The sequence below is a fragment of the Sus scrofa genome, chromosome 1 (genome assembly GCF_000003025.6).
Source record: "Sus scrofa isolate TJ Tabasco breed Duroc chromosome 1, Sscrofa11.1, whole genome shotgun sequence".
Lineage (NCBI taxonomy): Eukaryota > Metazoa > Chordata > Mammalia > Artiodactyla > Suidae > Sus > Sus scrofa.
In genome coordinates this window covers 120,352,246-120,378,802 of record NC_010443.5, presented here as the reverse complement: position 1 = coordinate 120,378,802, position 26,557 = coordinate 120,352,246, and the positions used below count along the sequence as shown (strand labels likewise).

At 41.4% G+C, this 26,557-nt stretch overlaps 1 protein-coding gene across 1 annotated transcript in view; it reads left to right on the top strand.

Annotated features, from left to right (window-relative positions):
- GLDN (gliomedin) overlaps nucleotides 1-26,557 on the top strand; it is a 76,643-nt gene that overhangs the window by 20,257 nt on the left and 29,829 nt on the right. The window contains exon 2 of the mRNA XM_001926781.4: nucleotides 18,440-18,491. Within this exon, the coding sequence (XP_001926816.1) occupies nucleotides 18,440-18,491 (52 nt within the window). The remainder of the gene's footprint in view (nucleotides 1-18,439; nucleotides 18,492-26,557) is intronic.

Below are 26,557 nucleotides of genomic sequence, written 5' to 3'. Positions count from 1 at the left end.
GTTACAATATCCATACTACCCAAAACAATCTACAGATTCAATGCAGTCCATGTCAAAAATATCAATGGCATTTTTCACAGAACTGGAATAATTCTAACATCTGTGTGGATCCACAAAAGACCCTGGATAGCCAAAACAATCTTGAGAAAGGACAACAAATCTGGAAGTATCACACTCCCTGATATATTTTACTTTACTAATACTGGCACAAAAACAGATACAGTGGTGGAACAGAATTAAGAACACAGAGATAAACCCACACATATATGGACAATCAATGTATGACAAACAAGCAGAGGATATATAATGGAGAAAGACAGTCTCTTCAATAAATACTGCTGTGAAAACTGGACAGCCATGTGCAAAAAACATGAAACTAGACCACTGTCTTTCACCATACACAAAAATTAACTCTAAATGGATTAAATACGTGATCATAAGACCTGAAACCATAAACATTACTGGAAGAAAGCATGGGCAGTAACCTTATTGACATCACTCTTAGCTGTGTTTTTATGGCTCTGACTTCAAAAGCAAGAAAACAAAGGAAAAATAAACAAATGGGACCAAAAAAGTTTCTGCACAGCAAATGAAACCATTAACGAAATGAAGAACAATCTATTAAATGCAAATCATTATATTAATTTCAAATTATATATCTGATTTCCACAATACATAAAGAACTCCTACAACTCAACAATAAAACAACCTGATGTAAGAAATGGACAAAAGACCTAAACAGACGTTTTTTCCAAAGAATGTACACAGATGGCCAACAGATACATGAAAAAATGTTCAACATCACTAGTTATCAGGGAAATGCAAATCAAAACCACAATGAGATGTTACCTCACACCTGTTAGAATGGCTATTATTGAAAATACAGGGAATAACAAATCTTGGAGAGGATGTGAAGAAATAGGAACCCTCATGCACTGTTGCTAGGAATGTACATTTGAGCAGCCACTACAGAAATCAGTGTGGAGATTCCTCAAAAAATTAAAAATAGAATTACCCTATGACCCAGCTAGCTACTCCACTTCTGGTTATTTATCCAAAGAACATAAGAAACACTGATTTGAAAGGATATATGCACCCCTATGTTTATTGCAGCATTATTTGCAATTGCCAAGATATGGAAACAGCCTAAGTGCCCACCAATGAATGGATAAAGAAAAATGTTACACACACACACACACACACACACACACACACACTGGAATACTACTCAGTCTTAAAAAGAATGAAATCATGCTATTTGTGACAACATAGATGGACCTTAAGAGTATTAGGCTAAGTGAAATTAGCCAGATAGAGAAAGACAAATATCATATGATTTCACTTAAACCTTTTAAAAAAAATCCAACCAGCAAACAAAATAAAAGCAAACTCATAGGTACAGAGAAGAGATTAGTGATTACCAGAGGGAAAATGCATTGGAGGGTTGGGTTAAGGGGGTCAACTGTGTGCTAATGGATGGTGACTGGACTTATGATTACTCTCTACTGCATGCAGATATTGAATTATAATATTGTATACCTGAAATTTAAATAGTTTTTAAAGAAAGAATTGAGTTGTATTATAGGATAATAAACAATTAAATAAATAAGCAGGATCCAACCCCAGGATAGGTTGTATCCCTAACATCAGGAAGGGGGGCTGCAGGTGTTTCATTATGGTGAGGAAGAATATTTTTTCATATATTTATTGGTGATTTGAAATGTTTTCATTGTGTGAGATTTGTTAATGTTTTAGCTCATTTCTTTATTTGATTTTTAAAATCTTTTTCTTTTTTTTTTTTTTTTTGTCTTTTTGTCATTGTTGTTGTTGTTGTTGTTGTTATTGTTGCTATTTCTTGGGCCGCTCCTGCGGCATATGGAGGTTCCCGGGCTAGGGGTTGAATGGGAGCTGTAGCCACCGGCCTACGCCAGAGCCACAGCAACGCGGGATCCGAGCCGCGTCTGCAACCTACACCACAGCTCACGGCAACGCCGGATCGTTAACCCACTGAGCAAGGGCAGGGATCGAACCCGCAACCTCATGGTTCCCAGTCGGATTTGTTAACCACTGCGCCACGACGGGAACTCCCAAAAAATCTTTTTCTTACTAATTTATAAATACTTTTTATATAGGAAGGCTATTCACTTTTTATATATTACACATGTTGCAATTTTTTTCCCTTAATAATGATTTTTACTAATATATGGCACAAGTGAACCTATCTACCAAAAAGAAACAAACTCGTGGACACGGAGAGCAGACTTGTGGTTGCCAAGAAGGAAGGGGAAGGGAGTGGGAGGGACTGGGAGTTTGGGGTCAATAGATGCCAACTATTGTATTTGGAATGGATAAGCAATGAGATTCTGCTGTATGGCCCAAGGAACTATATCTGATCACTTGTGATGGAACACGATGGAGGATAATGTGAAAAAAGAGAATGTATACATAGATAGATAGATAGATAGATAGATAGATAGATAGATAGATAGATAGATAACTGGGTTACTTTGCTACAACTGACAGAGCATTGTAAGTCAAGTATAATAAAAATTTTTAAATAATAATAACATAATAATAATGATTTTAACATTTACTGAGAACCTAAAACTTGCCAGACCCTGTGCTAGGAGCTTTGGGTATGTGTGTCAAAAAGGTCCTTATCCTCATAACAACTTTATGAGGTAGTTGCTGTTACTATCATTATTATTATTATCATTCCCATTTTACAGACAGGTCACTGACGCTTAGAGAGGTAAAGCATCCTGTTGAAGGTCAAAGAGCCAGTGAGTGACAAAATTGGCACTCATATTAGACTTAGCCATGTCTGACTCCTGAAACCCATTCAGTCTCAATCTGAGACTCCTGCTCTGTGGAGGCCAAGCTGCACCCCCATCCTAATCTACTTAGCAAAGCAAGAGAAGCTGGGGAAAACCATGCTTTCTCCATGGTGTGGCATTTTCATTGACGTTTGAAACTCCTTTTCTTTCAGCACCCCAGGCTCTGCCTGGCTGACCCAGCCCTAAGCTGTCCAGGGTGCAGAGCTCATGAAGGTGCCTCTGCTTAGAAGAGTGTGAAAGTTTTTCCCCCAGACTAGGGACACATCCATGGTTTCTGGTTCTGCAGTGATCTTGATGTGAGCAGAAGAGGGACAGCTATGTCTTAGAGACCCTAAAATAACAACCGTAGCATCTCCAAGCTCCTGTTTTCTAGAAATTAGTGGAGTGTTTGCCAAAATACAATTATCCTAAGCAGATGGGCATAGAGAGAAGCAGGTAATTATATACTAATCAGTTCCCATAAACTGCTGGTCAGAAAGAAATAATATCTTTGATTAAAAAGCACATTCCCTCCCAGTTGAGTGAATAATCAATAATGAAATTGTTCTCATGTGGCCATTGGGTGAGACTGCTGAACCCTAACCACTTGATGTAGATCACCAGAACGTTATCCCTTTGGAGAAAGAATTCGGCAAAGAGACTGAAGGTATAGTGAGGCAATTGTTTATTTAAAGAGATCCGAGATCCGAGAGGGAAGTTAGGTGCAGAGAAAGCGAAGGCACAGGTGGCCTGAGGGGGTAAGGGGTGGAGAGAGAGAGAGAAAGAGACACAGAGAGAAAGCCAGAGAGGAAGAGTGCAGCATGTGCTTTGGAGGTGGTTTAAATCACTCCTATGGGAGCAGTCCTGCCAGGCTTCCCCTGGCCAATCATCTTGCTTGTCTGGCTGTGGCCTGACTCAGAGCCCTGCCCTCAGGATGGATTCTGGCACAGGGGTCTCTGAGAAGTCAACAGGATGTACTGTGGTCTGATGCCCCTCCTGTCTCTGACCTCCAGGAGCCTTTCTGCCAGTGCATAGTTCCAGAGGTCTCCTTGACCTCAAGAATGAGAAATAGATGTTCTCTCTCTTTTACGCAAGCCGGATGCAGCTTTTATCTTGAAGTTATCTGTCTACAAGGAACAGATTGCAGTTGCTCCGCATGGGACCCATCTAATCCCCTGCTTCAAATCTCCCCTGAGAGACGTGAACCTTCAATAAATCTTTATTGGGGAGATGAAGAGTGACAGTCTATCTTCTGTAGCTTCTGCAGGCTGGCATGGGACTCACAGACCTTACCTAACTGGAGCCACAGAACTCTCACTCTGTCTTGTCAAGGGGTCCCAGGGTGACTCCTGCTGTTATTCAGGCAATATGTTTTGAGGGGTGGCTTGAATCCCTACAACACTATTATCCTGTTAGGAAAACTGTTATAATCTGGAAGAGACAATCAAGAAGATTAAAAAGTCGAGGCCAAAGATCAGTAAAAGAACTGGTGTAACTAGGGGCCCAAGCAGGCCCCTACTTGGGTTTGGTAACATTTTTAATTATAGTGCAGATAGAGTCAGTGTTTAGGTTACACTGTCCAAAGGAATGGAGCCACTGGCATGGCCATATATATGCATATTTTTTATATTAGTCCAGATATATCTCTCTATATATTTTTTTTTCTATTAGTTCAGTGTTACTGATGAAAATGTAAGAGACCCAGTTAGAGATAGTTGGAGGAATGACAACCTGAATGTTTATAGACAAAACACATCTCATTTCTTTATAGGAGAATAAACGTGAAACCCACTTTGGACCTGGCATTTCTAGGAGACTTGCAGTCAGGTAACTAGTTGTGTAGTCTTATCTTAGTAGGTTTTAAAGTTTGATGTGGTAATAATACATAAACAACAGGAGCAATCTGTCATTATACATTTGTCTCCTCTTTTTGTTAATGTACAAGATGAGACCTTGAAAATGTAAAGTTGCAGCTGTCAGCTAATGCTGCTTTGAGAAGGCTGGTGTCATCAAGTAGAACCTTAAGTTCTTAGCGAAGCAAGGACTTGTCTAAAATTACACTCATAATGTTATCTTGAACCATAGCTACTCCATTTTGCCTTTCAATTTCACTTCTCTCCTTAATGGCCTAAGCAGATGTCACTGTTAATGACTTCAGTGCTTTTTTAGATTTTAGAAGATGTAAGAATTTGGGTTTATAAAATTCCTTTCCTGAAAATATCTCTCTGCCTGAAGACTGTTCTGCCAGGTTTTTCTCAGAGCACAGAGGGCCTTATTTCTGATGTCTACCCTGAACTCCTTTCAGGGAGTGTTGAAGTTCAGCAGTTTCAGCAGCTCAAGGTTTAATCTTTGTAGAGGCAGATGGCAAGTGCCAGTCTCCAGTTCACAGGGTTCCCCCATGGTCATAAATTCAGCCATAGCTTTTGGGAAGCATTTCATGACCATTTCATCCCAAGGTGCTAGGAATGCTCATTCCTAGTTCTGGTGAAGATTTCATTTACAGCCACTCAATATGCTATGACTGGATTAGGCCTTATTAATGATATCCAAAAGTCTTGGACCACCTGTCTAACTAGTCTCTTATGGTCCAGGAATATTTTCCCTCTTGTTTTATTTTCCCATATCTAGTGTTACACTAAAATGATAACTGTGTATCATTTTATCAGAGACTTAGTTAAACACTTGCCAATGCATGAAATTACAATTTTGTAAAAACAGTTAGTAAAAAGTAATATAGCTAGCCATATCAGTAGTCATAAGTAAGAATATGAGTCAAGAGCTTTTACCAAGCACAGCCCAGTATATCCCTATTCAGTGGGCTTAGTCTATTCCTCATCTTTTTTTTTTTTTTTTTTTTTTGTCTTTTTAGCTATTTCTTGGGCCGCTCCCGAGGCATATGGAGGTTCCCAGGCTAGGGGTCGAATTGGAGCTGTAGCCACCGGCCTACGCCAGAGCCACAGCAACGAGGGATCCGAGCCGCGTCTGCAACCTACACCACAGCTCACGGCAATGCCGGATCATTAACCCACTGAGCAAGAGCAGGGACTGAACCCACAACCTCATGGTTCCTAGTCGGATTCGTTAACCACTGCGCCATGACGGGAACTCCTCTATTCCTCATCTTTAAAGGAAATTATATACTGGCCTTATCTGTAATAATATCAATAGTATCCTGGGAGTTCCCATGATGACTCAGCAGTTAACGAACCCGACTAGCATCCATGAGGGTGCAGGTTCAATCCTTGGCCTTGCTCAGTGGGTTAAAGATCTGTCATTGCCATGAGCTGTGGTGTAGGTCGCAGGCGTGGCTCAGATCCTGTGTTGCTGTGGCTGTGGCATAGGCTGGCAGCTACAGCTCGTATTCAACCCCTAGCCTGGGAACCTACATATGCCATGGGTGTGGCCCTAAAAAGACAAAAGGACAGAAAAAAATAGTGGCCTGAACAGTGTTATAATTTTTTTCCCATGGAATAAATCCCTAAAGGCCCAACTAATAAGAGTCTTGGAGGGGAGAAACTCACCATGGTAAATCAGAAGTACCAGATGCATGTAATTGACCACAAACCCAGCAATTGGATTGGTTTTTAAAATTCACATAAGATCATGCCCTTGATAGAAAAACATTTGACTCATGTATAAAAGTAAAAGAAACCAAGGATAAAATAAATAACCATAGTGGTCAGGTCTAGCAGTCTCAGGATAGCTGTCTAGCTGATGTAGTCTTTTTGTCCTGGCATTGGTTTGTTTTTGGTTTTGTTTTTGTTTTTTCTTATTAGAGCCTTGTTTTAAGGGAATTTGAAGTCAGTAATTCTCTCTGTAAGCCAGTCCAAAGTAGAGGCCCTTCTTAAATGAGAAATATAAATTTAAGATTTAATTTTCGGAGTTCCTGTCATAGTGCAGTGGAAACGAATCCGAACTAGGAACCATGAGGTTGCAGGTTTGATCCCTGGCATTGCTTAGTGGGTTAAGGATCTGGCGTTGCCATAAGCTGTGGTGTAGGTCGCAGAAGTGGCTTGGATCCTACATTGCTATGGCTCTGGTGTAGGCTGGCGCTACAGCTCCAATTGGACCCTTAACCTGGGAACCTCTACATGCCATGGGTGTGGCCCTAAAAAGACAAGAGAAGAAGAAAACAAAAAAAGATTTTATTTTCTTCAGTCTCCTTGTTCATGAGGCACTTAAGAATACCTGATAATGAAAACTTTTATCAGGAGTTCCCGTTGTGGCACAATGAAAACGAGCCTGACTAGTATCCATGAGGATGCAGGTTTAATCCCTGACCTCATTCAGTGGGTTAAGGACAGTGCATCACCATGAGCTGTGGTGTAGGTCACAGACATGGCTCAGATCCTGCATTGCTGTGGCTGTGGTACAGGCCAGCAGCTGTAGCTCCAATTCGACCCCTACCCTGGAAACGTCCATATGCTGTGGATGCAGCCCTAAAAAGCAAAAAGAAAAGAAAAGAAGGAAGGAAGGAAGGAAGGAAGGAAGGAAGGAAGGAAGGAAGGAAGGAAGGAAGGAAGGAAGAGGGAGGAACCTATCTACCCTGGAGACAGCCCTTTAAATGATACTTTTTCCAGTATGTATAGTTCTCTGGTTAACATGGGATATCTGATTTTCACCTAGAGATAGATTACAGCAATCAGCTTCAAAAACAAGTTTAGAATATTTTCTTAATAATTCAAACTTTATAATGATGTAACATAGCAGCAAAGAACTATTTGAGAAGTGAGTTTTAGACAGTAAACACTAACCTCAATAAACAAAACTAGAATATGTACCAAAACAATATTTTTCCTTAAAATTAGCTTCATTTTTTTCTTTACCAAATATAACCAAATTAGGATTGTAGAAATTATACCCCAAATGGAAACCACATTTTCTAACCATTTCTTTTTGATTATTGGATTTGCCAGGGAGCTGGGAAGAACCAAGCGGCCATCTTGGATTTCCCATAACCCTGACTGTTTAATGTACAGCTATCGTTTACTCTCTCAACTTCTGTGATTTAGGAGCAGACAGACCTTAGTCATGCTCCAAGGGCATCAGGATGGCAAAAGTCTGACAAGGAGGGGTTAATTGTTTGTTTGTTGAAGTAGAAAATGTACTTTATCTACATGTGCCAGTATCTTTACAGATTTTGTTTTTACCTTTCATTTGACAATATTTCCCTTGTAATTTAATCTACCAAATAGTCCTAGAAGGTTCAATAATTTTTCTGAGATGCCTCAAAAACTCCTGGTCAAATAGAATCATAGATTATTGTTAAATAATACTTATTCATTCAACCAAAGTAACGAGAGATATCAAAAGCAAATACAGATTACTTAAAGACAAAGAAATCCACACAATCTGTTATCAAAAGCAGCATTTCAAGAAAACTTTCTTTTAACAGAGACCAAATCCAAATTCTGTACCAGCTTGCTTTCTTTTCCCTTAATAAAATGCAATCCACTCCTTCTTTACTGAAAACATACATCCTACTTTCCTTAAGTAACCATGAACTGTCTTTTATATGAGACCTCTGTGGATTCCTAAACATAAATACCAGTAATTTCTTTAAAAGCATGTATTTTCTTATAGAAAATACCTTAGTGTGGCACCAAACATATTAATAGTTCTAAATATGTACGTTTCTCTGTTAAATGAAGCCAATGTTCAGTTAATTCATTAATGTTTCAGTATCTTTTTTACTTGGAAATTATGCTTCCATCATTTAACTTAATTTAGCAGGACTCTAAATTTGGTGATTTTCACATTACCAAATATCTGGAAGGATCATTCTTAAGTAGATATTCCTACAACAATTATTCCTAAATAATTCATCCAAAAGGTCTTATACTTTATCATACCAAGTTATGTTTCATGCTAACAAATTTGGAACAGGTCTTATTTAACCTCTAGTATAACCTAGGTACAATAAAGGTATTATACTTAATATCGATGACTCTTTAAAGACATGTCTATAATTAGATCAGCAAACTCTAATACCAGGCAATAACTTAATACTGAATATTTCCCAGTTCACGTGAACCTAAAATTAATTCTGGCCAGTTACCTTCTATATTTTGAGAATTTATATAAACCTTTAATTTTCTTTAAGCCAATTAAATAGAGCTCTTTTATTAATGAGTTTTGGCGATGCCATACATCTACAGTATACATATAGATAGGTGCAACATGTGAAACAGAGTCCTCAACGTTCCCATTCTGAAGTTTTGGCTGTGAAATCAGGTACCACTATGTAAAACCCATCAGTTACAAAAAAGAGACTGGATTCAAGTTGGGATTCTGGCAGGTGGAACATATCAAATTCTCCTGTCTAAATGGCTAAACCCTTTCTACTAATATTTATGAAAAGAGACATAGGATTTCTATTTGTCTCTGAGAAGTCAACCTCCAAATTGTACCCCTTTTCCTAAAATTTGCATTAAAAAAAAAAGAAAAAGAAGAAGATGGGGAGATAAGGATTCCAAAAGACCAGATAGAATATTTGCATCTCAAAGACACAGGCAAATTCTTCTTGGGATGATTTTGTTCCCTTAAAACCAGAAAAAAAATTTTTTTTTCCCCTCACAAGCCTTTTAAGTAGAGGAGGATTAGGGAGTGGTAAAAGGATTGGTGATTTTGGGATTAGTTCCAGAGATAGGTATTGTGGACCAGGTTTGGAACCTCGATATTTCACATTCATGGTCTACTGAGGCGTCTGTTTTAGCTCCATATTCAATCTATTCCTTTCTCCTGAGCATGTTTTTGTTCTCTTGAGGTCAGGATTTGAAAAAAAAATTTTATGAAGCCAAGTTTGTTTGGTTGTTGTAGTTTTGGTTTTTTTTAACTATATATATACACAAAAGAACCAATTTTGGGATTTCAAAAATTTCATCTCAATTTTCTCAGGAGTCCGAAGAGTACTGTTGGCCACACAGAATTTTAGCCTATTATCAGGGGCAGACTGGCTGATAAAACATCCCAGCAGGGACTGTCCCTCTGCAGTGGTGGGGTCTTAGGATGATCAGAAGAATCAGGGGGTATAGGGGAACTTGCAGGAGAAGGGAAGATTGGTTTTTTCCAAGTCGGGAGGTTGAGAAGATAGTTTATAATGTTGGAATGGTTTTCTGATTCTCTAGGGTTTTTGATTAGCAGAGCTGCAATAGTGCAGGATTTTGGTAAAGGACCATGAAGGTCTGAGCAAAGGAAACCTCACTCCATTTTCCCTGATTTTTGTCAGAGATGTCTAACTGTAGGAGGGTCTTAAAGCTGAGGCTTCTCTTTTCTGGCCAGGCTTCATTGCCCTCAAGTTCGTATTGGGGCCAGGTGGTATTGAAAAAGGAAATGAGCTTTTTTCCCCCCTTTTATAGAATCTAGAGAAAGCTTGCCCCAGTGACTTTGAATGCACCAGAGAGAATGGAGGGAGTGTTTCCCAGGAGAGTGCTCCTGTAACAAGACAAGCGCTAGGGTTAGGAGATCCCATGGGGGCTCCCTGAGACAGGACTGGTTCTAAGCATCCCAATCCACCTAGTCCCATCCACCCTAGCCACAGTGGAGCCAGCCAGCTCCCCCACACGTGGCAGCCCTGCTGGCCCTAGCGTCCTGGGGCCCATGTCCTATCCTGCTGTCCATGGTACCCAGGATGAGCGACCTTCCTGAAGATTTCTTTATATATTCTATAGATTAATCCCTGCATTCCAGGGTATGTTCCCCAGAATGTAAATCCTCAGAGTTCTAGGACCTTTTTTAAGTCCCAGATTTCTTTCTGATCTGAAAAACAGGCATTGGCCAGAAAGGGAGATGGTTAGTGAAAAAATCTCTCCTTGCCTTTCCCTTTTGTGGGTGTCAGTTCAGGGCCTTGGCACAACCCTTCTCCCTGCCCCTTCCCAAGGGCACTCTGTCCAGAAAGTTGCAGGCTGGGTGCAGGGACGGGAGTGGGGTGGCAGCCAAGGTGAAGGCACCCTATCCATACCTGGCGATTGTGCCCTGGGAGTCTTGACAAGAAAGTGAGGCAGAGAACTAGAGAGAGAAAGAGTGAAAGTCAGTGGCCTCAAGTCGCAGCTGGACGGGGCTGGTGGTTTACCTTGAATTCCCGGGTTTCAGCACCATAAATGTTCTCAGGTGGCTGTTGGGTGAGAATGATGAACCCTAACCGCTTGATGTAGATCACCAGAACGTTATCCCTTTGGAGAAAGAATTCGGCAAAGGGACTGAAGGTATAGTGAGGCAATTGTTTATTTAAAGAGATAAGAGGGAAAGGACAGGTATGGAGAAAGCAAAGGCACAGGCAGGCTGGTTGGGGTGGGTGGAGAGGGAGAGAAAGCCAGAGAGGAAGAGTGCAGCATGTGCTTTGGAGGTGGTTTAAATCACTCCTATGGGAGCAGTCCTGCCAGGCTTCCCCTGGCCAATCATCTTGCTTGTCTGGCTGTGGCCTGACTCAGAGCCCTGCCCTCAGGATGGATTCTGGCACAGGGGTCTCTGAGAAGTCAACAGGATGTACTGTGGTCTGATGCCCCTCCTGTCTCTGACCTCCAGGAGCCTTTCTGCCAGTGCATAGTTCCAGAGGTCTCCTTGACCTCAAGAATGAGAAATAGATGTTCTCTCTCTTTTACGCAAGCCGGATGCAGCTTTTATCTTGAAGTTATCTGTCTACAAGGAACAGATTGCAGTTGCTCCGCCTGGGACCCATCTATCTCCTCCTTCAAAGTGTTTATTGAGTATCTACTATGTGCTTAATGCCATTCTAATGCTGGGAAAGGGACCAGATGAGTGAATGGGGCCTACAGGAATAGGATGGAACAGTCCCTTCCAAAGGAGCCTATGTGGTGGAGGAGCCAGAACGACACAGATATATGGTGATGCTCCTGGGCTGTAAAGGGGGCTATCAGTGGGACTGGAGGTCTTTGGAGAAGGCTGGGCAGGATTTAGCTAGGCTCTGAGGCTACCAGTTTGCACTGACAGGAGCACTCATCGTCCAGGTCATTGGTGTGGGATGGCCAAAGTTTGCTCTCTTGAGCTAACAGGTACCTGGACCTGATCTTCCTGCAGGGCTGCGGGAAGAAGGCTGTGCCTTAGGATTTCACCCCCATACAAAGCAAACCCCACATTCCTGTTGAGGTTTACAGATTGTCATCACCACATCTTGGTCCCAGTGTGAATTCCTGCCTTTCATAGGGACGAGTCCAGGGTAGCTGACTCCAGCTTCAGACCCAATGAGGGATTCCTCCAGCACCTGTGGTCTAACCCTTAGCAGCTGGGCCACCACATTTATAGCTCAATCACAGGCTGATTATCAGTTCCCTGGAGCTCTTTCTAAAGGATCATTTGCATGCACATAATAACAGCAATTTGCATAATTAAGGAGATTCCTAAAGGGTATTCAGTTATCTAAAAAAGATGGAATTTACAGTACTGAATAGGTCAGATCTGAAAGATGTCATGGAATTTAAAGTATTTCTCCAAGCAAACCAGAACTTGTACTTGGGGAACTTCAGAGAAGCCATGGCAAGACATTATTTTAGCAACGCCCAAGCTGGTGATGGCCGTCAGGTTTGCTCTCTTACTTTTTCATGAATCAGTTCTGAGAGTAAAAGGGGAGAGGAAGGGAGTTCAAGAGGGCAGCCAGCCAACCACTTGCGGTTTTGTGTTCTGATGAGCAGTGGCAGTGCACTGCATTTAGCGCTATTCATTCTGATGAGCAAGAAACATTTTTGATTAAAACTTTCATGTTTGTGCAGAAGACATTCCTTGAAATGATGCATATTCAACTAGTAAAAATCTAATATCTTGTTCACATTCAAAGTAAACTGAAGCAAAAATTTGCATTTCCTGTTCCAGACAATTCCTTTTGGAAAGACTGAGGGGTATGAAAAAGGAGATATGGAGGAAAATAGAACCTGCTCTGGAATTCAGCTGGGGAAGCCCGGGCTAGCTACTTCACTTGGTTTCTCTGGACCTCAGCTTTCTCATCCCTCCTCCCCTGACTTTGGGTCTCCATATGCCTCTCCATCTCTGCCCTCAATCCCTGCCTTGGAAGTAGAGTTTGAAATCTGTCTGGTCCAGCACTCTCATTTTAACAGATAAATAACAAAGGCCAACTCCACCCCAGTTAATGCAGGGTAGCTCCATTTTAATTTTTTTCATATTTGGGGGTTTGGCAATTTATGTGGGGAAAAAAATCTTATGACTAATGAACAATTTGAAAATCGCTAAACAACTCTTCTAGTTCATTCCATGTTTATTGTCCAAAAGCAACGGAGATTTGTCCAAGTTGTTCCAAATGGTGGGGCTAATTGTGAAGACATGATATTTGGATTTCCAGAGAAAGCTGAGTCATTAGACCCATCTTTGGGGTTCACAAAATGCTTACATGCTCTCTTTTCTCTCTCTTTGAATTACTAAAAACAGCAAAGTAAAAATTACCTATTATCACCACATATCTTTTTTTTTCTTTTCTTTTCTTTTTAGAGCCGCACCCGCACGTCATATGGAAGTTCCCAGGCCAGGGGTCAAATGGGAGCTGCAGCTGCCAGCCTATGCCACAGCCATAGCAACAGGGGTTCTGAGTCTGCACCACAGCTCACGGCAATGCCAGATCCTTAACCCATTGAGGGAGGCCTAGTATTAAACCCACATCTTCATGAATACTAGTTGGGTTCGTAACCCTCTGAGCCACAACGGGAACTCCTCCACATATCTTTAAAACAATATAACCAAAGAAGTTCCTGCTGTGGCTCTACGGGATCAGTGGCATCTTGGGAGCACTGGGACACAGGTTCAGCCCCCAGCCCTGCACAATGGGTTAAGGATCCAGTGTTGCCACAGCTGCAGCTTAGGTTGCAGCTGCAGTTTAGGTCACAGCTGCAACTCAGATCTGATCCTTGGCCTGGGCACTCCCTATGCTGTAGGGCAGCCAAAAAAGAGAAAGAAAAAAAAAATACAAGTATATATATAAACTAAGAAATGAAAATCCCCCTTTTATCTCCTAGTTTCAATTTCCAGAAGGAAAAAAAAATCCCAGTTAATGGTTTGGTTCCTGAGCCTCCCAACTTTTCTCTGCACTTATCCAGACATATCTAAATATTCTTTCTGAAAAGCTGCATTGTGTTATGTCATTGGGCCTTCACCTTGCTTTTATCACTCAACAGTATGCCAAGGTCATCTTTTCCAGATTAGTACATATAGATCTACCCCATTCCTTCTCATCTGTTTAACAAATACCTCACGATGATCATTTAGATTGCTCTTGTGCTTTTGCCAGCACAAACAATGTTGCAATGAGCATTCTTGTCCAGATATCCTTGTATAATCTTCTTACAAGTGAGATCGAGATGCCCAATTTATAGTATTTTCTTTCTCATAGTCCCCTTTTTATGTCCCCTTTTTAGTCTAAACTAAAGCCAGCTCAAGCCATCTGAAGCCAGATTAGGAAGAAGTCCATTATTTTTCTCCAGGGGCCCCTTTCTTGCCCAGAAATTTCCTAAGATCCCCTGGTTCTACTAATCCAGTGAGACCAGTTCTGTGTTCATAGAGAAAACCAGAAGGTCTGGTCAGGCCACTAATGGGACCCATCTTGGCTATCTTTTCTCCCATTGACGCCCTATGCTGTCAAAGCTGAAAACAAGTCCCCCACATGGGGACTTGTTTTGTGTTATATCCTTGTCCATTGCTGCATCAACCTTCTCACTAGGGAGATGACCCTGTTTCACCTGTAGTATTTCTTTTGGGAAGATAGCCACCTCCTCAGTGGTGTGCTGATCCAGGGGGCACTAAGCCTAAGCTCTCTGGAGATACCATTGTTTATGTGACACTTGGGCCACTGCTCCCACAAAATATGTCCTTCGTGTGTCCCAGTGTGACTGGGTTGGGAGGGACTTGCACCACAGCCATAGACCTTTTTCTGCACCTCACCCACCCTCTTCCCAACACCACTGGATTCTCACTTCACAGTCCCAGGTTAGCAATTCTTTGTTGCCTTCTCTCAAGACGAGCTCTCCTTTGGAGACCATTGATGTACTTCCCTACCCGAATGCTATATCCCCAGCAGAAGAGTTCTAGCTCTGGAACCAGGCACTGCTCTGTGCACAAGGAATACAGACAAAACAGCAAGTTCTGGAGTTCCCATCGTGGCGCAGTGGTTAACGAATCCGTCTAGGAACCATGAGGTTGTGGGTTCGGTCCCTGCTCTTGCTCAGTGGGTTAACGATCCGGCGTTGCCATGAGCTGTGGTGTAGGTTGCAGATGCGGCTCGGTTCCCGCGTTGCTATGGCTCTGGCATAGGCCAGTGGCTACAGCTCCGATTCAACCCCTAGCCTGGGAACCTCCGTATGCCACGGGAGCGGCCCAAAGAAATAGCTAAAAAGACAAAAAAAAAAAAAAAAAACCCAGCAAGTTCTGCTCTCAAAATGTTTGCATTCTTTGGGGAACAGGGGCAGGTAATAGACAAATGCATACATAAACAAAATTATATCAGATAATAATAAGTACCACAAAGACAGAAAGCCAGGTGAGGTGATAGGGACTGGCTGCCAGGTCTACTGTCATTGTGAGAATCAGGGAAAGCCTTCCTGATGAAGTGACACTTGAACCAAGAATTCAGTGAAGATGTAGGCACAGCAAAGACCAGCCTTATGGCCAGTGTGACTGGAACATAGTGATGGGGGAGAAAGGCAGGAAGTGGCCTCGAGAGGGGACAGGGCCATGTCCTAGATGATCCTGCCTGATAGCACTGCTAAGACAATGAGCTCTAAGACCTCTTCCAGCTTCACCATTCTCAAATCCTAAATCAAGATCTAGGATTTGATCATTATTAGAATCAGAAAAAAATCGTTATTATCAGAAGAAGAAAATATTTCTGGCTTTCTTAAGGGCCACAAATTTCCATACCATGTTTTACCTTGATACAATCATAGATAGCCCACATTTGTTAAAAAAAAAAAAAAAAAAAAAAAAAAGCCAAGTGAAGATTAGCATAATTTAAATTAATCTAAATTAACTTATAGCATGTAAATGAAGCCAAAAGATCCGGAAATGAAAGCTCCTTCTTCACCATTTTTTTTTTCAGGAGCTGTGCCAACCCCAGACCAGTGATAAGCATAAAAGAGAAAGGTTAATTTTCCCTGTTGATGCTTCTGTTGTTTCCAACTACTCCTTTCTGCTGTAATCCCCCAGGCAACAAATGAAGCATTGTGAAGTCTTTAATGGTCCTCTCAATGGACAATTATACATTTTTTAGGATGATAAAAGTTTGTAGTGCAGTTGATTACATTAATTTATGGAAATGATTGAAAGCGGTGAATCATAATTTCTTCTGTCTGGTTTCACTGGGATAATCATCAGAGCCATAATAGAAAGTGCAATAGACCTGAAGTCAGGAAACCTGGAGTTGAGCCCAGCTCTTCCACCAACAAGCTGTGTGTCCTTGAATAAACACGTCACTTCACAAAGCCTTTCTGTTCTTATCTGTGCAAAAGGGAGGGTCCCTTCCATTATCTGTAATGGAAGATAAAATGAGGAAAATAGTGTGTGTGTAAATATACAGCAGAAATTGACTCAACACTGTAAATCAAACTATACCCTAATAAAAAATAAATTTGAAAAAAAAATAAAAAGGAAAAAAAAGGGAGAGTCCCACTGCCCAATATACTTCAGCTCAGAGACTTGTTGGGGCTTGGGAGGGAGGGCTTTATAACAGCTCTTTATATACAAGCCTTCTGCAGTTACTTTTCTAAGTTCGTGTTTCTCCTTTGTTATGGCTATAGTATTTTACCTCATGCAGAAATTTTTTAATGAGTCAAATTTATAACATTCTTCCTGTCTATAGTATGCAGAAACATTCTGTAAGAGCATTCTAAGAAAGATTCTTTCTCCAATGCCATTATAAATATTTTTCCCAAGGTTTCTTTCAGTATTTTCACTAGTGTGTTTTTAACTTTTAAATTTTTGATTAATGTTGGTCAACTAATCTTTTTAGCTTAAGGAGTGGAATAGGGATCCATCTTTTTTTTTCCCCCAGATGTCAGTCCAGCTCTCTCAGCTCCATTCCCCGACAAATAAGGTTTCTTCCCTCAGTTTTGAAATGCTACATTATTTGGGTCAAAAATTGTTCTATCTATAAATTAAAAATTCTTGGATGGGAAACAGATAAATTAACTAAGTCATTCCTGGTACATTTAAAGAACCGTCAAAATAGCAGCATAAATAGGAGTTCTCATCATGGCTCAGCAGTTAACGAACCTGCCTAGCATCCATGAGGATACAGGTTCGATCCCTGGCCTTGCTCAGTGGGTTAAGAATCGGCATTGTTGTGAGCTGTGGTGTAGGTTGCAGACACAGCTCAGATCCTGCACTGCTGTGGCTGTGACGTAAGCTGGTGGCTATAGCTCCGACTGGACCTCTAGCCTGGGAAGCTCCACATGCCGTGGTTGTGGCCCTAAAAAGACAAAAAAAAAAAAATGGTAGCATAAATAGAATATGCCTATCACATTCTAGGCCCTGTTGTACGTGTATTGCATGTATTCACTCATTTATCCACATAACCATGCTGTAAGTAAGGTAGATACTGTTAGCTCCATTCACAGACAAGGACACTGTAGCATGGAGAGGTTAATCACATCCTTGTGAATGGCAAAGCCATGATTTGAATACAAGCACTTTGACTTCAGGATTCATGCTTCTATCCACATTCTCTGCTGCCTCCATGAAATAGGAAACACTTTTTTGGGTGCTTCCTACATGCCAGGCACTGTTCTAAGAACCTCACATATCATAATTTCACTTAAGCTTCATTACAAGTCTAATAAATAAGTATTACCCTTAGCCCCATTTTACAGATGAGCAAACTGAGGCAGAGTATAACCAGAAGACAGAAAGTGAGGGGGGGAATGGTGTGAGATGAGGCCAGAAAGTGAAGGAGGAATTTTGCTCTATCTTTAGAGCAGCAAGGAATCATGGAAGTGTTTGAATCAGGGCCAACCTCATCAGATTTGGGTTTTGTGAAGCTCATCAGGAGCAGCATGGAAAATGGATGGGGGAAGGAATGTAAAGTGATGTGTGGGAAGCAGGTGTCAGGCTGGCACCATGGTGCAGTGACCATGCACACCAGGTAGCCATCCAGTGGCAAGGAGGCAATGAAAATTATTGCTCTAGGAGCAATTTCCATGTGCCAGACATATAATTTCAAAGCAGCTACTCACATAATCTACATTTTCAGAGGAAACTAAAATGTCACAGAGTTAAGTACCTTACGCAGATAGTGTTTTCTTCTGACTGCTAAACTGACCAGCCCTCTTTACTCAGACTAACAGATTGAGCCCTTCAGACCCTAGAGGGCTAGCTTGGATTTAGATTTGGCAATTCCTTCCCCATCCTCTGTCTTCTCAGAGTTTGATGGAAATCAAGGAGATTCTGTTGGCGATGTTGACAGATGAGCTGCTGATATAAAAATTTTTATATCTTTTAAGATTTCTTTTCAGTTTTAGGTTAATTTTTCCTTGGACTTCTGCATATTCTCTTGAAATTATTCTGTGTAATAGCTTTCTGAATTTTTACAATTGCTTTCTGCTTGTCTGAAAAAAAGGGCAAGTTCAGGGTCAACTGCCTACCATGCTGCTATTAACTGCCCTCTCTCCCTGCAGATCCGAGTGATGGTGGACCTGTGCAACAGCACCAGGGGGATCTGCTTGACAGGTAGGCTGGCCTGGCGCTGACCAAGAGCAGCTAACATGGGGAACACTTGGTGGCCCAAAGGGCCAAGAGCAGAATGAAACACCTAGGAACACTTTAGGTTATAAAAATACAAGTTAGTTTACCTTTACCAGTTGTTTTAATGGGTGGAAAATCAATAGTAATATAATTTTGAAAAATAGACAAATACCATATGATATTACTTATATCTGAAATCTAATATATGGCACAAATAAACTTTTCCACAGAAAAGAAACTCATGGACTTGGAGAACAGACTTGTGGTTGCCAAGGGGGATGGGGCGGGATTGGGATGGTCTGGGAATCTGGGGTTAATAGATGCAAACTATTGCGTTTGGAGTGCATAAGCAATGAGATCCTGCTGTGTAGCACTGCAAACTATAGTCACTTTTGATGGAGCATGATGGAGGATAATGTGAGGAAAAGAATGTATACATGTATGTGTGACTGGGTCATTTTGCTGTACAGTAGAAAACTGACAGAACATTGTAAACCAACTATAATGGAAAAAATAAAAATCATTTAAAAAATCATATTTTCAGTATTGCCATAGAAATATAACCATGGAAAATAACTAGGTCTTGAGTAATTACAAATGTGTGGTATCTTGAACTGAAGACATAAATGTTTTCCTTATTTCCATGTGTTTTTGTTTTTTTGTTTTTTTGTTTTTTTTGTCTTTTTTGTCTTTTTGCCTTTTCTTGGGCCGCTCCCGTGGCATATGTAGGTTCCCAGGCGAGGGGTCCAATCAGAGCTGTAGCCACCCGCCTACGCCAGAGCCACAGCAACGTGGGATCCGAAGCGTGTCTGTGACCTACACCACAGCTCACGGCAACGCCGGATCGTTAACCCACTGAGCAAGGGCAGGGACCGAACCCGCAACCTCACGGTTCCTAGTCGGATTCGTTAACCACTGGGCCACGACGGGAACTCCCCCATGTGTTTTTTAAAAGGGGGAAAAAAGAGAGAGAGAGAGGGAGGGAGGATGGAGGAAGGAAGGGGACCTTGCTAAGTAGTAGAGATCTCCTACCAGACATAATTATTTTCCTATATCTTATATATATAGCTCGAATGGGAAGCTCTAGATACAAACTGCTAATTAGCCAAGGAAACACATTTTATAAATAGTGCCCTGTATGGTGCCTACTGTGTGCTGGGAGGGATTGAAGTTTGACCTCACCACCCACCCCATGGCTCAGTGCACCAAGGACAAATAAAAAGGACAAAGAGAATAAACCTCAAGGCACATCACACCTTAGAACCTGGAATGGCTGATGGATAGGCAGAGGAAGAGGGGAGTGATTTGATGTGGTTATAGCAGAATCTAACAGCAACTGGCCTCTCATCTGAGAGGAAGCACACCTGCCTCCCACCTTCAAAAGCTCACATGGGGGACACATGTGCTGGCCAAAGGGCCAGGGACAGAATAAATATCTAGGAACACTTTAAGTTATAAAAATACACATTGGTTTACTTTTTACCATATGGTTTTAATAGGCTGAAAACCAATTATAATATAATTATGGAAAATAATAATATTTTCAGTATTGCCATAGCAATATTATGCCCATGGGTCTTGGGTAATTAGAAATGTGTGGTACCTTGAACTGAAGCCAGTCACCCAATTTATTGCCCTCTGCTCACACCAGGCACTAACCAGGCCCAAGGATGGGCCTACAGAGCCTGATTTCAGACATGGCATTTCCTATCTCTTTGAAAAGGGTGTTGGATTCTGAAGACACAAAGGGAAATTATTTTTGCATTAAAAGTCTATGTTGGGAGTTCCCGTCGTGGCGCAGTGGTTAACGAATCCGACTAGGAACCATGAGGTTGCGGGTTCGATCCCTGCCCTTGCTCAGTGGGTTAACGATCTGGCGTTGCCGTGAGCTGTGGTGTAGGTTGCAGACACAGCTCGGATCCTGCATTGCTGTGGCTCTGGCATAGGCCAGTGGCTACAGCTCTGATTCGACCCCTCGCCTGGGAACCTCCATATGCCACGGGAGTGGCCCAAGAAATAGCAAGAAGACAAAAAAAAAAAAAAAAAAAAGTCTACGTTGGAGAGGTCCAGATCAAGATGGCAGAGTAGGAAGATCTTGAGCTCACTTCCTCCCACAGACACACCAAAACTACAACTACTCACAGAAAAACTATCTCTGAGAACAATCTGAAAGCTAGCAGAGCAGATTTTCTAAACTAAGGACAGGAAGAAAAGGATTCATTGAGATGAGCAGGAGGGGCAGAGACACAGAATAGTTAGAACCCACACCCCCAGTGCAGCGACCCACAGGCATAAGGGGGTGTCACAACTGCAGAGGCTCCCACCTGAGGAGCAAGGGGTACAAGCCCCACATCAAGCCTCCCAGCCTGGTAGACCTTCACTTGGAAGATGAGTCTCCACAACACCTGGCTTTGAAAACCAGTGGAGCTTATGTCCAGGAGAGCTGGAGGGCCATGGGACACTGAGACTCTGCTCCTGAAGGGCTTGCACACAAACTCACTCACTCTGACTCCCAGCACAGAGGCAGCAGCTTGAAAAGTGTCCAAGTCATATGAGAAGGAGATTTATTGACTAATTTGGGGGCATGTGCTGGAGGGTCAGAGATCAGGAGGAACTTTCTCTGGGGACTGAAGTTCAGACAGGCACAATTTCTATCCCTCTCCATCAACCTGATTAACACTGTATACCCCACCCCAGTGTTGCCCTGAGGACACACTCCAGCCAGTCCCTCCAAAGTTCTTCCTTGCATGCCCCATCTGGTGGGTGGCCCTGGCTGGTACCAGCACCCCTCCAAAGTGACTCCCACTCCAGGGGCACAGCCTGGTACAACAGAACACCCACAATAGCTATAGCCCGGCCTCACAGCTTGTTACACAGAGGCCAGACCCACAAATCAGCATGCCCATAACAATCATGCCCAACCACAACAGGAGGGTGCACATAGCCCACACAGAGTACCCCCTGGAGCACCTACCTGGTTCTAATGACAAGGGGGATTCCACCACTGAGCCTCACAGGACACCTTCTACACAAGGCCACTCTTTCAAGACCAGGAGATGTAGCTTACATACCTAACACATAGAAACAAACATGGAGAGTTAGGCAAAGGAATACCTTCCAAACAAAAAAATAAAAACATCAGAAAAGGAACTAAATTGTTTAGCAATAAGCAGTTTACAAGATCGAGTTCAAAGTAATTGTCATAAAGATGCCCACCCATTTGAGAGAACAATTGATGAACTCAGAACTTCAGCAAAAAGGAAAAAAAAATATAAAAAAGACCCAATCAGAACTGAATAATACAATAACTGAATTAGAAAATATGCTAGAGTAGATCAATAACAGATTAAGAATGCAGACCAGATCAGCAATCTGGAAGACAGGATAGTGGAAATCACCTAATCAGAACAGCAAAAAGAAAAAAGAAATTTTAAAAGTGAGGTAGTTTAAGGGACTTCTGAGTCGAGGGTACTAATATTTGCATTACAGGAGTCCCAGAAGAAGAAAACAAGAAAAGGGACAAAAAGTCTACCTGAAGACTTAATGTCTGAAAACTTTCCTAACTTGGCGAAGGAAACAGAGAATCCTCAAAAAGATGACCCCAAAGATGTGTGGACTAAAACACATAATTAAAGTGTCAGAAGTTAGAGAGAGAATCTTAAAAGCAGCAAGGGAAAAAAAAAAAAAAAAAAAAACTAGTTGTATACAAATGAACTCCCACAAGACTATCAGTTGATTTTTTCAGCAGAAACTTTAAAGACCAGAAAAGAGTATCATGATATATTCAAAGTACTGAAAGGAAAAAACTTACAACTAAGACTATTTTACCCAGTAAGGTGATCATTCAGAGTTGAAGGAGACAAAGAATTTCTCAGACAAGAAAAAGTTTTTAAAGGAGTTCATTACCACTATACAGGCCTTAAAAGAAATGGTAAAGGGACTTCTTTAAATGGAAAAGAAAAGGTTATAACTAGCATTTTAAAAATTATGAAAGAAAAAAAAAATCTCAATGGTAAAATCAAACAAATGATAAAGGTAGAGAGAGGATCAATCACCTCTAAAGGTAGTGTTAAGTTTAATAGCAAAAGTAGGAGTTCCCATTGTGGCACAGCAGAAACAAATCCAACTAGGAACCATGAGATTTTGGGTTTGATCCCTGGCCTCACTCAGTAGGTTAAGGATCCAGTGTTGCCATGAGCTATGGTGTAGGTTGCAGATGCAGCTTGGATCTGGCATTACTGTGGCTGTGGCATAGGCCAGCAGCTGTAGCTCCTATTCAGCCCCTAGCCTGGGAACGTCCATGTGCCATGGGTGCGGTCCTAAAAAAGCAAATTAATTAATTAATTAAAAGCAAAAGTAAAATAATCTATATATAAAACAGTTAAATGATACACAAAGAAAAAAATGAAAGATACAAAATATAATGTCAAAAACATAAAATGAAGGGAAGTGGAGAAAAATGTATTGATTTTAGAATGCACTAAAACTAACTGACCATAAACTTAAAATAGACTTTTATATATGTAAGTTGTTATATATGAACCTCTAAGGTGGTAAAAGACCTATACTTAGAAAACTGTAAGACACTGATGAAAGAAATTAAAGATGACACAAACAGATGGAAAGGTATATTGTATTCATGAACTGGAAGAATTAACATCATTAAAATGACCATATTACTCAGTGCAATCTAGAGTTAATGCAATCCCTAACAAAATGCCAATGACATTTTCACAGAAGTGAAACAAATAATCCTTAAATGTGTATAGAACCATAAAAGACCCAAATAGCCAAAACAGTTTTAAGAAAGAACAAAAAAACTCTCTGATTTCAAACTATATTACAAAGATATAGTAATCAAAACTATATACGTAGATCAGTGGAACAGAATAGAGAGCCCAGAAATAAACTCATGCCTTTATAATCAATTAATTTATGGTAAAGGGCCCAAAAATAGTGGAGGAAAGACAGTCTCCCCAACAAATGGTATTGAGGAAACTTACACCATATGCAAAATTAAACTCAAAATGGATTAAATACTTAAATGTAAGCCCTGAATCCATAAAACTCCTAGAAGAGAAAATTGGCAGCATGCTATTTGACATCAGTCTTGGCAATATTTTTCTTTGTATTTGTCTCCTCAGGCAAGGGCCAACAAAAGCAAAAATAAACAAGTGGGACTAGGAGTTCAAATTGTGGTGCAGTAGAAATGAATCCGACTAGGAACCATGAGGATGTGGGTTCAATCCCTGGCCTCGCTCAGTGTGTTAAGGGTCCAGCATTGCCGTGAGCTGTGGTATAGGTCACAGACGCAGCTCAGATCCTGCATTGCTGTGGCTGTGGTGTAGGCTGGCAACTGTAGCTCCGATTTGACCCCTACCCTGGGAACCTCCATATGCCCTGGGTGACGCCCTAAAAAGCAAAAAAAAGAAAAAAGAAAAAAAAGAAGTGGGAGTACATAAAACTAAAAATCTTTTGCACAGTGAAGGAAACCATCAACAGAATGAAAAGGCAACCAAAAATGGGAAATGATATTTGCTAGTGATGTACCTGATAAGGAGTTAATATCCAAAATATATCAAAAAAAAAACCCCAAGTAATTCCAAGGAAGACATACCGATGACCAACAGACACATGAATGTTCAATATCACTAATCATCAGCAAAATGAAAATCAAAACCACAATGAGATATTACCCCACTCCTATCAGAAGGGCTATCATCAAAATAACAACTAAAAACAAGTGTCAAGGAGGTACAGAAAAGGGAACCCTCAGGCACTGTTGGTGTGAATGTAAAGTGGTGCAGCCACTGTGGAAAACAGTATTGGGTTTCCTAAAAAAATTAAAAATTGAATTATGGTATGATCCAACAATTCCACTTCTGGGTATTTATCAGAACAAAAACTAACCAGAAAAGATATATGCACCCCTATGTTCATTGCAGCTTTTTTTTTTACAGTAACCAAAATATGAAAGCAATCTAAGTGCCCATTGATAGATGCATGGGTAATAAGACATGGTGTTTATATACAATGGAATACCTCTTAGCCATTAAAATAGAATGAAATTTTGCCATTTTCAGCAAAGTGGTTGGACTTAGAGTGTATTATATTAAGCGAAATAAGTCAGACAAAGACAAATATTGTATGATTTCACTTACATGTGGTATCTAAAAATCAACACAACAAAACAGAAACAGATTTGCAGATACAGAGAACAAACAGGTGGTTGCCAGAGACGAGGGGGTTGAGGTATAAGTGAAATAGGTAAGGGAGGTTAAGGGGTACAAATTTCCAGTCATAAAATAAATAAATCATGGGGCTGTAATGTCCAGCATAGGGCATGTAGTCAGTATTATTGCAGTAACTTTGTGTGGTGACAGATGGCTCTAGTCTTATCATGGTGATCAATTTGTCATGTATATAAATGGTGAATCACTATGTAGTACCCCCTGAAACTAATATAATATTGTATGTCAACTATATTTCAATTTAAAAAAAGAAAAATCCTTTTATGAAGTAAATGTGCAGCTCTCATGGAATTTAAAGATAACCACAAGACTTTGAAGCCATCTGAAGTTTTTGTTGGGTCTCCTCAGTCTATGGTTGCAGACTCTGGGGAGGCCCCAGAGAAACCCTGCACAGTGTGCACTGTGTTGTAAGAAACTTCTGAAACATTCTCCCCAGTATTAGAAGTTCCATGTGTTTGCAGAATGACCAAACCTGTGACTTATGTAAGTGATTAATGGGCGTGGTGGGCTGGTAGGAAAGATGATTCCTTGAGGAAACCGGAGTCCAAGCCTGACACTTGTTCTCTTAGTGTAACCTCAGAGCGAAAAGCTGTAATCCTGTGGCTTCTTAGAAAATGCTAATTGAATTACTCAAGTCACATTTCAACCCTCACATAAAATTAAATATCTTCAGAACAGCCTGGTCCTTTTTTCTGAAACTCTTGTGGCTTAAGCACCTTTCTTCCATCTCTGGAAGTCCTTTTTCAATGATCCCGAGAGTGACAGTAATGAGCGCTAGAGAAATGCTCAAATGGATGGAATTAGAGGCACAAAAGCCCTATTGAGAGGCACCCGAAAAGCCTCTTCCTTTTTGATTTTTATGGTGGTAGAATGAGAGCCAGGCTGTTCAGTGAATGTGGGCTGAAGCTACTGAGATCACTTAGGGGAGATTGGCAGGATTGCATCTGTGCTGGAAATGGGTTAGGGAGGTTATTCTTTGGCACCTAAAAAAGCTTCTCAAAAGCCAGCCTCTTCTTTTTTCATGCCAGCTTGAAATTGGGCCTTCTTTTCTACAGAAAGCTCTTCAATTAAAACTTAGGTGTGAAAAGCACAAGTTGTAAGGCAAGGTGGTAACTTGGGAGAGGCCAAGCCCCCTGGATTGGGAATGGGGAGGTGACAGGACCCAGGACTGAAATGGGCAAATTCAGGGGTGGAAGGCAGAGAGCCTTGGTCCAGAGACCCCAGAGGATGCCTTCAGGAAGGGTTGCCAGGACGGACCCTGGCCTTGGGGCCTAAGAACAAGATCTAGCTCTGCACTGGATTCATCTTTGTGAAAGCATGTGCTTATGATTTGAGGCTAATCCAGCTGTGACCATGAAACCCCATTCCTCTTCCTTTTCTAGGACTCAGGCACCAAGGTCACTCCCAAGGGAAGAGAAGAGGAACAAAGAATGGCACTGAGTGCTTTAAAGCGCCAGGCCTAGAAGTACCTCACTGCCCCCTTCCCCCACCCCCACCATGGAAGGAAGGCTGGGAATGCAGTCTCTCTGTGGGCCCCCAAAGAGGACAATGATACCGAGTTTGGTGAACACAAATCTTGCTTCATGAGATACAAGGATATCTCACAGACAGACTAAGAGGGCAGGGGAGGCAGCCAGGCCCCAGGGAGCTGGAACCAGAAACTGGAAAGCCACCAGGAACCCACATAGCTCCTCTCTCAGCCTTTCTGACTCTCTAGCAGACAGCCATTCACTCACTTCTACTTCTTTCTCCTTCATTTTCTTCTGTCTGCAGACTGATATTTTTCACTGTGCATGGCCA